At 35.5% G+C, this 15,536-nt stretch overlaps 1 protein-coding gene across 1 annotated transcript in view; it reads right to left on the reverse strand.

The window, feature by feature from the left end:
- LOC142979604 (serine protease inhibitor dipetalogastin-like) overlaps window positions 1-5,279 on the reverse strand; it is a 45,799-nt gene extending 40,520 nt beyond the window's left edge. Inside the window, exon 1 of the mRNA XM_076124634.1 lies at window positions 5,015-5,279. Within this exon, the coding sequence (XP_075980749.1) occupies window positions 5,015-5,030 (16 nt within the window). The 5' untranslated portion in view covers window positions 5,031-5,279. The remainder of the gene's footprint in view (window positions 1-5,014) is intronic.
- Window positions 5,280-15,536: the final 10,257 nt, after the last annotated feature.

Genomic DNA, 15,536 nt, shown 5'->3' on the forward strand with positions numbered 1-15,536 from the left:
CTTCCTTGATAAATAGGCTATCTAACACAGAAATATTTTTTTAAATCGGACCAGTTTCCTGAGATTATCGCGTTCAAACAAACAAACAAATTCTTCAGCTTTATAATATTAGTATAGATGAACATGAGTACTATACTTAACAACGCCGCGTCTTATAATTTAATTACATAGTACATATAAAGTTAGAGAGCCTTTACTAGGATCGCCTGATATGCCTGTCAAAGGCAGTTGGATAAAACAAGTAATTTACATTAGGGCAGGAAAATTAACACAATATTTAAACATTAATCATAAAGATAATTACTTTAATTCTGCCGAAATTAGTTTTAGATAGTACTTCAAAGCAGTGATAGCCGAGTGGTATAAGTTGACATCTCCCGCGCCAGTGGTCGCAGGTTCGAACTCAAGGCAACACACCAATGACTTTTCGAAGTTTTGTGTGTATTAGAAATAATTGTCATATGCTCCAACGGTGAAGGAAAACATCGTGAGGAAACCTTGCAAAATAATTAAAGAGCATGGAACTGTGGTAGTAGGTCTATTTATTAAATGATAAATAAATATCATTAGACAACTCACACACGGTCATTTGATTCCAAACTAAGCAGAGCTTGTACTATGGTAACCAAATAACTTATAAACATACTTATATACTTCTAAATACATACTTCCTTATATAAATAACTCACAACCAGGCTCAGAACAAATACTCGTGCTCATCACACAAAAATTTGTCCCGGGTCACGGGTGGGATTCGAACCCACCACACGAATTAATCAATTTCGAACAGTTGCAAATACAGTTTAAATATTTCATGTTCCCTTGAATTGATTGTCGTAAATGCTCCGTGGGAGGCCAATTCTGCTATATCAGTCCATTATCACTGCTTGTTTTTGTATATACGCTCTCATATCAGGTACAACTATCAAAACCGTGCTAAAAATGTCACTAGATAACCGACACAATGATAAGGGAACTAAGTATTTGCTGAAACCGCTTGTTTGTTTCAAAATCAAATCATTCAATTAAATAAGAAAGGTTTTTTTTTCTTTTTAACTTCGTGGCAACGCTGGCTTTATGCCTATTGCGCCAATAGCACAGTGTTAAACAAAATATATCAAACAATATTTTAAGACGTAGATTTTCGACTGCTATGCAACCATGTTGAAACTAAAGTCCAAAAAGTGATATAAGAAAGGTTTCTTTCTAATCAATTAAATATTATAGTGTCCTAATGGCTCGACTCGGCCGCGGCTGCCAGTTTCATTTAAAGCAGACAGTACTCTCTATTCCCTTACTCTCATAGCCGGTGGAACCGTTAGACCGACACGACCAGTGGAAGGTCAGGCGCAGAACCGTATACCTACGTGCTGCTTGAGGCATAGAGGTCTACAACCTTTAACTTCCTTACCCTTAACAACATATGTATATTATAACTTTCTTCAGGGCGATCGCTGAGAAATTTCATCTTTTTTTGGCCCAATCCAGCCTAGGATTCGAACTCCAGACCGCAGCGCGGCAGTCGCATACACTACCGAATGCGCAAGAAAGGCAGTCTTAATGAAATAAATATAGTCTTCTTGTAAAAATAGTCGCATTTAATTATAACAATATTATAGTGATATTCATAAACATCATTCCTCATATAATTTTACAATGAACACATCTCAACGCGGTGATATTATAACAAAATCTTCAGAGCACACGTAACAACAACAAAAACACTAAACAATAGTAGTCGAAATAAAAATTTTAGAAAAAAAATACATTATTTTTGGTCAGAATACTTAACACTAATTACGACGAAACAGTCGTGAGAGCAGATCCGATATAAAGATCATTTGGTAACGAAATTAAAATCGTTCAGCCCGATTCTCTACTAGTATCGAGTATCGACAACCGGCTAGCTATCGAGATCTTTTTAAGAAAATCTGATCAGCGCCTCTAGCGGGCGTCGTTATAACTATTTTGGCAGTACATTTTAAATGTCAAACTCTCGATACTCGATTCCGATAGTAAAGAATAGAGCTAAGTTGTATCGCGAGTCTACCACTATTGACAGACGGCTAGCTGTCGAGAATTTGCTTTTTTGAAAAGCTGATCAGCGCCTCTAGCGTGCGTCGTAATAATTATTTTGGCAGTACATTTTAAATGTCAAACTCTCGATACTCGATTCCGACTGTAGAGAATCGCGCTACTATATCTAGTGATTAAGTTAGTTGAAATTGTTGACAACTTTAACACTGTTGTCACATTCGCCGTGGTGTTGCACTCTTAAGCTTGAGTTGTCTTTAGTGGCGCAGTTGAGTAGGCAGTCGTTGTCGTATGTCTTGCCGTCACTGCCGCACACAGGGCTCAAGAGAGCTGGACAAATGCATTGAGGCTCCTGAGGAGTGGTACAGGCTCCACGCTGAGCAACTTTAAGGGAGCTATTAAATCTAGCCTTTTGGCATCCTAAAGAGCATTCATTGGGGTAAGTACGGCCGTCGGTACCACAAACTGGTGTGTAATCGAAAGTGCAGATACATTCTGGTAGTTCCACTGATGGCTGGGGGCCGTCACATGGGCCCTGGCGGCTCATAGTGATCTTGTTTCCTGTGTTGAACACGGCACATTCGAGGAGGCAAGAGTTGGCGTATGTCACCCCGTCGGAGCCGCAGACGGGGGTGTAGTTCCTAGTGCACACGCATGGTGGCAGCGCGAGGGTGGCGCAGATCTGCGCGCTGACGATCAATAGTGCTGCTGTAACAATGAACAGAAAATTTACTTAATATTTGACTAACTGACCCCCGGTTTCTGAGGTACATTTAGCGATAGTTTATCTATTCAATAGCGTTAAAAATCTATACTTTAATATAATAAAGCTGAAGAGTTTGTTTGTTTGTTTGATTGTTTGTTTGTTTGTTTGAACGCGCTAATCTCAGGAACTACTGTTCCGATTTGAAAAATTCTTTCAGTGTTAGATAGCCCATTTATCGAGGAAGGCTATAGGCTATATAACATCACGCTACGGTCATTGGGAGCGGAGTAGCAACGAAAAATGTTGAGCAAGCGAAGTTGCGCGGGTCAGCTAGTCATATATAAAAGCGATATTGAATAGATAAACTACCGCTAAATGTACTCAGAAACCGTGGATGAAACGATGTGGCTATAATTTGTCGGTATACCACTGGATTGTCACAGTTATAACAAATGTTTTCCTATAAGAATACATTACGGGAATATTTTATTTTACACCAATTGTTTACTAAGGATATATATGTAACGAAATACACTGAAATGGTTAAACTAAAAACTAGTTTCTTCCTCTTTAATAGTTAATTTTATAGCTAGAATATTTTTTAGGTCTATTGCGTAATTTTTATTGTTTTAGTGTTACTGCTTTAGCAATTACTTAAAGGTGAAGAACCGAAATTCACAATTACTACCTTTTTTTTTTAAATGACCACAGGGGATTTTACAAACATACAAACAACAGACACAAAATAACTATTTGTGAATCGCTAAAATATTTGCTCTGTGTGGGAATCAAATCCACGAAATACCGAGGCTTGATCTAAAATTATCAGGGCCAATTAAGAGAGTTAGATGTCCTATCTGTTAAATAAAATGACGCCAAGTTTATGAAAGCAACTATGACGATTCCTTATGATAAGCTATCTGAAACTTAACCAGAAGTTAATACACTTAAAACACAATGTCACATATACATACATTAGTATATTAACTACATAGTTACTACACGGTAGACTAGTAATATACTAGTTTACCTCAAAAAGTTGTTTATCAATCAATAAAAACTTTAACACGAAAAACTTGTTTAAATTATCTAACACAAAAACTAATATAATGATACATGAAAACACACTAACATTTTATTATCAACATAGGAATTTATATATCAAAAATGAATCACTGAAATGTATGTACGCCATTGTACGTGCATAACTTTTGAACAACTAAGCTAAATTGAATTATTATTGTTTTCATTTTTAACTGTTGGGACAAGGTTTGTATAGGATCGATGAGTTCAAAATTCCCACGTGAATGAAACCAACGGGATAAAGTTGTACTATACCCGGACGAAGTCGGGACAGCCCGCTAGTCTTCTTATATTTCTTTCTCTACACGAAAAAGCTCGATATTTGGGTACCTCACGAGCTCACTGAAAGAAACCTAATAAACCGTGTACTTATTTGCGATTCTTGGAGCCAAAGAGATTTTATTACGAGTTCATACATATTATAATGCGAAAAGACTTTTTCCCAGACCTAATATAAAAATGAATCGCCAAATGTTTTGCTAAGGGTATAATTCAAGAACGGTTCAACCCAATTCGACTTATTGATTTTGTAAAATGGTTTTTAAGACACGGAAAAGGTTCAGGAAAGAAAAAATATAAACATAAGTAAAGAAAATTCGTAAGCGAACCTGCGCGGGTCAGCTAGTTATATAATAAAAAGATGGCCCTTGACCTACTTACATATGATATAAAATAGTAGATACTTAGGGATAACCTGTTATAAGCACTAACTGGCAAACAGACGAGCGTATTACAATATATTACAGAATAAATTGCAGCAAAAAATTAATGGTCGTTGATGTATCTATACAAGTATGTAATTATAAGTAGACTAGCGGACCCGACAGACGTTGTCCTGTCTACACGACTTTAATTTGAAAATTTTAAACTTTTTTCAATAATCTAAAACATTCTCAGATCCCCTTGAACACACACAAAAAATTTTATCAACATCGGTCCAATCGTTTAAGAGAAGTTCAGTGACATACACACGTACAGAAGAATTTTATTATAAGTAGATATGTAAAAATTCTTATCTGTTGCCTAGTTACATACTAGCATCGCTTAGTTTGGAATCAAATGATCGCGTGTGAGTTGTCCAAAAAATATCATTTGATTAATATTTATTATATTGATGTTCTTTGGTCTCTACCTACCCCGACGCGAAAAAAGCGTGATACCTACTTATTATATAAAATAAAAAATCCTTACCGAATTTAGAGTCCATGTTCTCTGGATGTCTTAACTGTACTAACGTGATACGGGAAAACGTTGAATTTATATACTGTTTTTTGTTATGCCAAAAATATAATCAGTTGCGTCTTGAATCGTCGTGAGCTTTGAATGGAATGACGTTTGTGCAGCGATTCGCCGGTTTTATAGAGAGTATAACTATAGATATTGTCCCCAAGGTATGCTGTGTTTGTATTGTAAATCCCCGCGGAACTAAGTGCGTCAACTGACCTGTTCTCAAACTTAGTTTGTTTATATAACGTGTTTGTTTTGACGCTGAGAAACCGTTCAGTCTGTCACTAGAATACGCGTCCTTCTAGGAAATAATACAGATTCACAGATTATACAAAAAAAATATATACAAAAACAATAATTTCAGTCAAGGAAAAAACTTATTTATAAAAACACTTAGTCGGCAAAGCGTACTGTCTAGGGAAGTGGCTGCCGTTTTCACAACTGGCTGCCTGTATGACGTCAACTCTGGGAATAGTAAAAAAAAAATTAACCCGTCGATGTCCCACTGCTGGGCAAGGTTCTCCTCCTGGAATGAGGGAGGGGTTAGGCCTTGAGTCCAGCACACTGGCCAAGTGCGGGTTGGGGAAAATATTGTTACTAAATTATAAATGTTACTCATGTTTTACTTCTATGAATTTGCCTAGTTCCTCTTAGATAAGGATTTGGTACTGGCAGTTGGAGTGGGCCTCTGATGAATGATTGTTGGGTTAGTGGGTTTGGGAATGATTATATAGCCTAGCTTATTTAGCCTTTTTTCCAAGTTATATTGGAGTCGGCTTCCAGTCTCACCGGATGCACCTGAATACCAGTGTATTACATGAAGCGACCGCCTTTCTGACCTCCGCAACCCAGTTACCTGGGATAACACAATACCCTTCGGTAAGACTGGTTGTCAGACATTCAAGCTTCTGACTACTGTTAACGACTGTCAAAGATCTTCGAAAATGACAGCCGGGACCCACAATTTAACGTGCCTTCCGAAACACGGGTTTGGGAATGATTGGAAACACAAATTGTCGAACATCTTCTAGCAAAATGGGTCGATGACATAGTTATGTTTGCGGGAAAGATGCATGCGAGTGGCGAGAACAGCTTATACTCTGCTAGTTAGGAAATCGCTGTATGATGAAGTAGAACGTACTTGAACGTAGATTATAAGTATTAAATGAAATTCGAGTTTAGGTCATTTTTAAACTCCTAAAAGTACCGTGATGGAGTTTTGATATAATGAAGTCGGTTAATCATAAAAGACAGAGCAAGATGTTTTTAGATTATGTTTTCTAAAAAATAATATGAGGTAGTGCATGCATAACATTCGTTACGAATCCAATACACCATTAATAATTAAATTACATTTTGTGTAACTATTGATCAGGGCTTAGGGACCTATAAAAAATAGCGGCCGCCTGCAATTTCGTCCACGTAAACCTTCATTTTCCCGCATTCACTAAGCTTTTCTGCTGCTCCATCTATACTATACAAAGCGTGATGTCATATTATAGCCTAAAGCTTTCCCCAATAAATTACCTATAAAAAACAAAAATATTTTTTATTCGAAGTATTTCCTAAGGTAAATGCATAAAAAAACTTTTCAGTTTTATATTATAAGTCAATTTATAAGGAAATTTATAGAAAATTATTTAATTAGTGCCTAGAAATGAACACGTTGAATATTGAAAGGTAATAATTAACTTATTGTATACTTAGTTATTTGTCATCAAACCACGAATCTTTTAAACATAAGTCAGTTATTGCGGTCACATGTTTTGTTATAGAATTATTCTATTGTTTAATAAGTATTAATCCTATCCTTGGCTACGCCTGTATAGAGTACTAGCTGACCCGCGCAACTTCGCTTGCGTCACATAAGAGAATGGGTCAAAATTTCCCCCGTTTCCGTAACATTCTTTACTGTGATGATATATAGGTAGTCTTCCTCGATAAATGGGCTATCTAACACTGAAAGAATTTTTCAAATCGGGCCAGTAGTTCCTGAGATAAGCGCGTTCAAACAAACAAACAAACTCTTCAGCTTTATAATATTAGAATAGATACTTTATCCTCGCCCGGGATCTTGTCTGTCATCCTGCCGAATTGCATGTCAGTTGTTTTGACTTTTGCTGATTGAACATAAAGACAGTTGCTCTCGCTTTTTCTTGTATAAGTATCGCTGGATTAGATATGTATTTAAAAACACTTGTACTACCACGTCTTCGGGAGTAGTCTAGTCTGTCTGTTCCAATAGAATCTGTTCAGCCATCTCTCTGTAATAACGTAACAAACATACTGACAGCGTTACTTTCGCTTTCATAGTATAAAACAGTAGTAAGGATATTGTTAAGGAAAATTTACCACAAAGTAACGCTAACTTAAAAGGTAAATATAACTTATTCATTTAAGAATAATTTAATAAAAAGTCTAGGAATCGTATTATTAGTGTACCTTACTGATTTACGAAGGAAAACAGCGTGAAGAAACCTTGCATATTCTTTATACAATTCTTGGCTCGGAGTATCCAATTGGAGGTACTGGCCACCTTATGGATACTGTTGAAGGAACACCGTCAGGTTTTTAGTCGGTTTGCTCAATTTAAAGCCGGAACGCCTAGCCGGTGCGAGAGCCCCACAGACACCCGCTTCCTCCCTGGAGCGGGACATGCACTAAGGCATTTTTCTAACGAAAAAAAAGGATGCAAAATCCAACGCGGGATTAGACCACTTGGTAACTTTAAAAAATCGCTCCTCCCTCTTTGGGGGGAGACCCGAAGATACATATACATACATTCATTACATAGCTACATAATCTCACGTCTGTAATACCCGAAGGTGTAGGCATTAGGCCATACACAGTGGAAGTCCCATGTAATCTAAGAATAAGTAACGAGTTAAATTTATTTATCTTCTTCTTCTTATTGTATGGTTAGCGGTCAACCTAGTGTCAAATTGTTCAAGCCGCCCGAAAGGATTTTAACATGGCTTAACGACTGTTATCTTAGTAGACAACCGGGACCAACATTTTACGTGCCCTCCGAAGCACGGAGACGCCCAGCTCAAATACCACTATGCGGTCACCCATCTACAGAATGACCGCGCCATCGTTTGCTTCACCCACAGATCGTTGTCAGACCGGTGAGCGCAATTGGCTATGGACTTTATGATTTCGCAAGATAAAATGCATGATTCAACTGTAAACCTATAGGTTTTTACGTCTTCTCGTTATGAAGGTAGCATTGTTACGAAATTCGCTCAGATTTCTACTTCCTTTACGTCATTCGCGTCCTTAAATGTCTTGAATCGTTTACTCGCCATATTGCAGAGACTGTGACGCAATCACTTACACTTTTTGAAAAATATCGTCATCCTACTTCCGTGGGCAGAAATTTCTCCGCTTTAAAAGAAATTTCGGCTAAAAAGTTTTTGTATAACTTGGTAGAGAGCCTTGCATTTATTTAGATAAAATCATTAGGTAAGTGCAAAGTTTAGTAAGCCATTATACTAATATTGTAAATGCGGAATGTTATTAGTATTATTAACACATTAATGATGTGTACGTTTGTTACTCTTTCACGAAAAATCTACTAAACGGATTTTAATGAAACCTAGTAGCTCATTTAGTAGTTAGTAGCAATGATAGCTTACAAACTGGTCTATCACATTGGATACTTTTTACACCGGAAAATCTTGGGATTCCAGAAGCTTGTTTAAAGATATATTTTTAACAATATCTCTCATTCCCTTTATTTTATTTGCGTGATAGCAACAATATTTGCGTTGATATTTAATATAATTTACATGTTATTATGTTAAACATACAGAAATAAGTAAATACATCGTCATTGTCTCCGTGAGAACGATGATCTAACTAGAACAGAGGTGTTTATGACTAAAATGAAACAAATTAAATTGAACTACAAACTTAAATTGTTCCACAATGGTCTGCTTCCGTTTCCCATGAATAATTGAACGAATGACAATATTGTTTTTTTTAATTAAAATGTGTACATAAATATGTATAATTTATATCTTTATATATATAATTCTTCTGTAAGTGTGTATGTCACTGAACTTCTCTTAAACGACTGGACCGATTTTGATGAATTTTTTCGTGTGTGTTCAAGGGGATCTGAGAATGGTTTAGATTATTAAAAAAAGTTTAAAATTTTCAAATTAAAGACGCGTAGACAGGACGACGTCTGTCGTATAATATTTTGTGTCCTGATTTTAGTTCAAAATTCAAAATAATAAAGTTAAGTATGAATTCGTGACATTACTATTAACATTCGCATCTCTGAGCAGTGATTATGAGAAAAAAAAACAAAAACTATTCTACAGTTTACTTCTAAGAAGTTTTTAATAAACGTGTCTTTTTTTCTTGACAAAAGTTCAAGGCTTTTAACCCTAACATCGATAATATAATGCATTACTTAACTATATTGAGATTAGGGTTGTAACGAAGCGGTATCGGATGACGGACATTTAATAATAATAGGTTGGGCAAAAAGTCTTTTCGCATTATAGTATGTACGAACTTGTAATTACATCTTTTCTCTCACAAAAAAGCTCGATATTTGGGTAGGTACCTCACGAGCTCACTGAAAGAAACCTAATGAACCGTGTACTCATTTGTGATTATTGAAGCCAAAGAGATTTTATGACAAGTTCATACATACTATAATGCGAAAATCTTTTCCCCCGACCTAATATATCAAAAGCATGCGATTAGTCTTCAAATAATTCATTGAATTAGACTTAATTTAAACCAATGTGACAATGAAAGTTCCAGCACACACACACCGTGTGTTAAGTTTTGTGGATACAGAAGCGTAAAGTTTTTAGATTCAATCGGATACCTACTTTAACGGAGGCGCATGCAAGTATTTTAACACTTTTGTTGACCTAATTTTCGAGCGTATTTATAGATTTAGATCAGGGGTTCCCAACCTTTTCTTACCCCGGGACCACTTTGAAATTATTCTTGTTAGCGGGACCACTATGTATATTAAAAACAAAGTGTATTAATCATCCTGAAAATGTAAAAAATTAAAGTCGTTCGCGGACGATATTTTGACTTACACGGGCCACTGGTTGGGAACCACTGATTTAGATCATAGAAAGAACATGTCTCATTAACTCGCGTTAAGTTTTGGACCCCGAAACATATGTTCTTGAGAAAAATCCGCAGATATAGTCATTCGGATCAAAGATTCGCTACAACCCTATTTGAGATATCAATCCGTTTTATTTGTAGTCGTAATGATAAGGAAAACACACTGTTTATTATGAAGAAACCCATATTTACGTTATTGTGTAAACGTTTTAACATTATATTTACTGAAAACTTGTAATATTTATTTGTGCTCGATTCCTTCGGAGAAGTCATGCGATATTGTTTTATATATTCATACATTTATTGTTGGAATTGTATGACGTTTTACTGACTAGTAGAATTGCTTGAAAACGAATTTCGTCACTTACTTAGTAACGCATCAAATAATATATTGACTGACTCTTTGGCTATTCTCGGGTCTACTCCGGGATTTCCTAGAATATTTCTCAATAGTAGTCCGAAGTTTGGTAACGTGCTCGGTAAGTTGTAATAGGCTCGCCCCCTATAAGATGGAGCTAACATTTTTAATGGGTGTAATTTATACACCTCTGCCTACACCTTGGGGTATAACAGGCGTATTATTATGAATGTTTCACATTATTTATGTCCAACGGAAGATATAATGCAGATATCATTTATGTCAGAAAAAAACACAAATGAATGCAGCGAGACTAATAAAATTAACAGCTCTTAATAGAGTAGGTAATATTAAATATTTATATTTATTGTGCGGTAAGGTAACACCTTCGCACTACAATTAATTATTGCGTTGAAGACCACTAATTATACCTAAACGATTAATGCAATTATTATGGAGCTAATCAATTTTACAGACCTATTAGATAGTAGTAAGTAGGTAATCGGTGAAAAGCATATAAATGTTTTTTATTTTTTTTTTATTTATACAACCAGGCCATTAAACTGAAAGGTATAGGCTTTAATGCTGCATCTAAGCCCTAGATGCAATATTAAAATTATTCTTGGAAGAATTACCCGAAGAACATTAAAAAAAATAGGAAAGTACAGACTATATGATAAATAAAAAACTAATAAATATAATATTTGTCACTCATAAAAGACAACTAACTAGGTACAGTAATATATATTACCGCGGTACAAACGCCGTGTAACTAACTATAATATAATTACCGAGCGTGCAGATTCACTGTCAGATAATCATAATTAATAATAATAAGTCCTAATGGAGGCAACATAAAGTCATAGACACAATGAACTTGATTTTATACAGTTTAAAAAACAGCCCGCATTACTATGCGCCTGTCACTGTCAAAATTTTGAAGTTGACAGCCGCACTGTTGATGCCGTAATAATTCGAAAAGTCATCGATAATCTAGTGAAACTGGCCCCCAATATCTTAATATAAGACTACTATAGACCAATAAATAATTGGGTTGTAGATATTAGGTACAATATTTTTGTTTCCCAGTTATATGTAGTGGCGAATACCTACTTGCGTACCTACTCAAACTGCACGTCCTAACATAACACCACGCCTGTTATACCCAAAAATATGTGGTGTATGAGATACACCCACTTTACGCCACAATGTTAGTCCGATGTAACCTGAAGAATTAATAACAGGGGATAATCGCAGATCTTTTTAGGAGGGGCTAAAGTAGACACTTGTTGACTGTAAACATAAAAGTCTTATCCGATCTATATAATAAGATACTCAGTAGTTTTAAAATTGCTTCCAGGTAGATCCCCTTAATGTACTTAAAATAGGTAAACATTTAAACAACTTGAACACAAGTAGGTGTTTAAGAAATCAAACTGAATGTAGACCAGTGCAAAAGACTCTTATTTGACTGTTCTAGCAATCGGCCGATCGAACTGCAAAAGCTCTCGCCGTCGATTCGCAATTCTTTCCAAGCAGACCTAAAAAGCGTTCATTATGAGGCAACAAAACTGTTCAAGTTGTTTGGCGGCACCTATATCTATACTAATCTATACTAATATTATAAAGCTGAAGAGTTTGTTTGTTTGTTTGAACGCGCTAATCTCAGAAACTACTGGTCCGATTTGGAAAGTTCTTTCAGTGTTAGATAGCCCATTTATCGAGGAAGGCTCGAGGCGTAGCGCGATGTTATATAGCTTATAGGTATATAGGCTATATAACATCGCGCTACGATCATTAGGAGCGGAGTAGCAACGAAAAATATTACAAAAACGGGGAAAATTATGACCCATTGTCTCTTATGAGACGCAAGCGAATTTGCGCGGGTCAGCTAGTCTCTTATATGACGAATACAGTGTCCCTACTCCACATACAATAGCTAGAAATACTTGACATTCATGTGAAGTGTTTTCAGTCAGTAACATCTTCACATTATGAGAATTGAATCAATCGCTTCAATTTATGAGTAGTTCTTTGCACAAAGCTAAGGGCACTATTTGGCTGTCGTTTAATCAGATGTACACTTCAAATCGTCATATCAAACAGATTAATCGAAACGTTATAAACAAATTTATGCCGTTTTTGCCACGGGTATAGCCATATAAAAAGAATAACACTTGCCACAATCCCTTAAAAGTATCTTTCTTCTGTTTCTTTTTTGATAGCAATAATAATAATCCCCCGTTCGAGAGGAGACCCTTGCCCAGCAGCGCGACGGTTATGGGATAAAAAAATCAAATACTAAGTAAGTAAGGTATAGCAGCTCTGCTGGTACCTACCTCTCCGACCTTCTCATTTAAGTTAGAACTTAACTACCATATTATACAGGGTGTCCCAAAACTCAACGATAATCCGAGACAGGATGAAAGGCCAAGTCATACCGGTTCTAGAAAAAATTAAAAAAAAAATCCATGTCACTTAGTTCAGCAATAATAGACATTTTTCAAAAAATATCGTTAGTTAACTTTGACGCTTCGTATTGAAAAAAAAATGTACTACACTACCCTTGGCAAGTTATTTCAAAAGTTGGCGCATTTAATCAAGATTTCAGAATGGTGCAACACTTGCCACTTTTCTTTCCATTAAAAATGTTATTTTTATTTGAACGAAGAGTATCCTCGCAAATGGATCGGACGCAGTGATTCAATTTTATGACCTCCTCGTTCCCCCGATCAAAATCCAGTAGATATTTTTGACTGGGAATGCATAAAAGAAAAAGTCTATTCGAAATCAATACAAAATCTATCAGAACTTCGCCAGAAAATTGACACAGCGTCAGAGGAAATAAATGCAAGGAATTTTGCTTGACTGGTGCAAAGGTCTTTTGTAAGGCGTTGCAGAGCCTGTAACTTTTTTTATGAAATTAACAATGTTTTGTGCATAAATTTGTTTTACGATTAATAGCATATTTCATGAAGATCACGAAATTCAAAAAAACACAGCCAAATTGTGACATTGGTGATCACAGGACTTGAAAATGCGAGCAAGGGTGTGGAATTTTAACTTTTTTGAAAAATGTCTATTATTGCCAAACTAAGTGACATGGATTTTTTTTTTAATTTTTTCTAGAACCGGTATGACTTGGCCTTTCATCCTGTATCGGATTATCGTTGAGTTTTGGGACACCCTGTATACATATGAAGGTATTTTAAATGACGTGGGCAAGTTCATAATTGGTATTGATTGTTTGATTGATGGAGAATCATTTATCATATTAAAGCGTGCCTTTCCAACAGGTGAAGATTTTTCCTTTTAATAAAAGGATAATTTATTAACCTAAGTATTTAATACATGCATTAAAAAATAATTGTGCATTTAGATATTTCATTAATTATCCTTTTATTGCTCTTAGGTATAAATTTATCAGTGTTTATATTATTTTCTTATTCATCCTATGTTATGACATATTGAAGTAAATATTGTGAGCTCAATGATCACAATTTTACGCTTAAGGGAATTTGTTAAATTGTTTACGCAACAAGAACAATTCACACGTTTAACTAAATCTACGTTTTGTATTTGATCACTAAAGCGCATCCTTTATTCTGCCTTTGCTGTCAACCAACCATTAAGGGTAAATAAAACAATACAATGCTATGTAAATTTAAATCCAAGGTTTTTCGCAACGAAAACATCCCGAGTTATGATCGAAGAGCTGAGTGGAATAAGAATTGCAAATGAATAGCAACAAAGACGCAGCTTTGTTTCGTCCGCGTCAAAAGTAGTCAAACGTATTATTCGCGGCGACACGTAAAATACTCGAGTACTCCGATGTACTTAGTTTAATTGTCATCTTTATTACTTGATTCAAAAGGAAATGGGCCGATAATACAGTGAACGATTAGCACTTAATGTGGGCTAAGTACGTATATAAAATAAACGGTGTATCGTCGAGCGCTGTTATAGTGCTCCTCGGCCGACGCAGTTAATAAGTGCAACTGTTAATAGTTCCGTTAATTAATTAATAATGGATTATAAACTTGGTAAGGATGTCGTGAACTTGTAGATTATTGTTTTTGCCACCTGTCTGACTTGTTTCATTGACATTACTATTATCTATGTTTAAATGCTATCCTGTTTACGTATTTCTTAGCTATTATTTTCAATGTACCTAGTTCAATAGTTGCGTTATGTTTTTTCTATCCTTACAAGACCACAAGCTTACTAAAATAGCGACAAGTTGCTCATAAATGTACCTACGTACCGAGGTACCTAGAGTATTAGTAATATCTTACTATTTTTTCCTCTGTGCTATTGTAATAACTTTTTAAATTCAGATCCTATTTAAATACCAATAGTGTTCTACCTATATTGTTTTTGTTTTGTTATGCGTGACCGCAGCTCGCAAAACCATGTTTTAATGAATGTCTAGCTCAACTCATATTTCTATACTTACGGATTTACGTATTTTATTGTTTATTTATACCTACTTCTTAGGATTACAATAACTCATTAACCACTAGAGTTAGTCACTAAAACACCTGAATCAGTCAAGTACCAGCTGGGTTTTATTAGACTAAGTAAGTATGTCATATTTATTGTGATTAGGACAAAAAAACCGTTTGCTTCAGAATTTTTCCCACGCGTTTATTTGTAATAGCTTTGTGGAATTTAATAGTTAAACTATACTAATCATTATAAACCTGAAGAGTTTATATGTTTGTTTGTTGAATAGACCATTTATCGAGGAAGGCTTTAGGCTTTATAACATCACGCTACCACCAATAGTTAAGAAGAGAATTATGACCCATTCTCCCTTTTGTGACGCAAGCGAAGTGGCGCGGGTCAGCTAGTATATAATAGGTCGTGTTTATATACCTGCATATTAGGTTTGTGTAGATACAAATAAATATATGCATTTACCTATATTTTATTCAGTTAATTAAAACACTTACTTGAGGTCTTTTCCTCATTTTTATCGATATTATCTCTAGATCCATTAACACAAAAGGTAGGTAGATG

The sequence above is a fragment of the Anticarsia gemmatalis genome, chromosome 16 (genome assembly GCF_050436995.1).
Source record: "Anticarsia gemmatalis isolate Benzon Research Colony breed Stoneville strain chromosome 16, ilAntGemm2 primary, whole genome shotgun sequence".
In the NCBI taxonomy this organism is placed as follows: Eukaryota; Metazoa; Arthropoda; class Insecta; order Lepidoptera; family Erebidae; genus Anticarsia; species Anticarsia gemmatalis.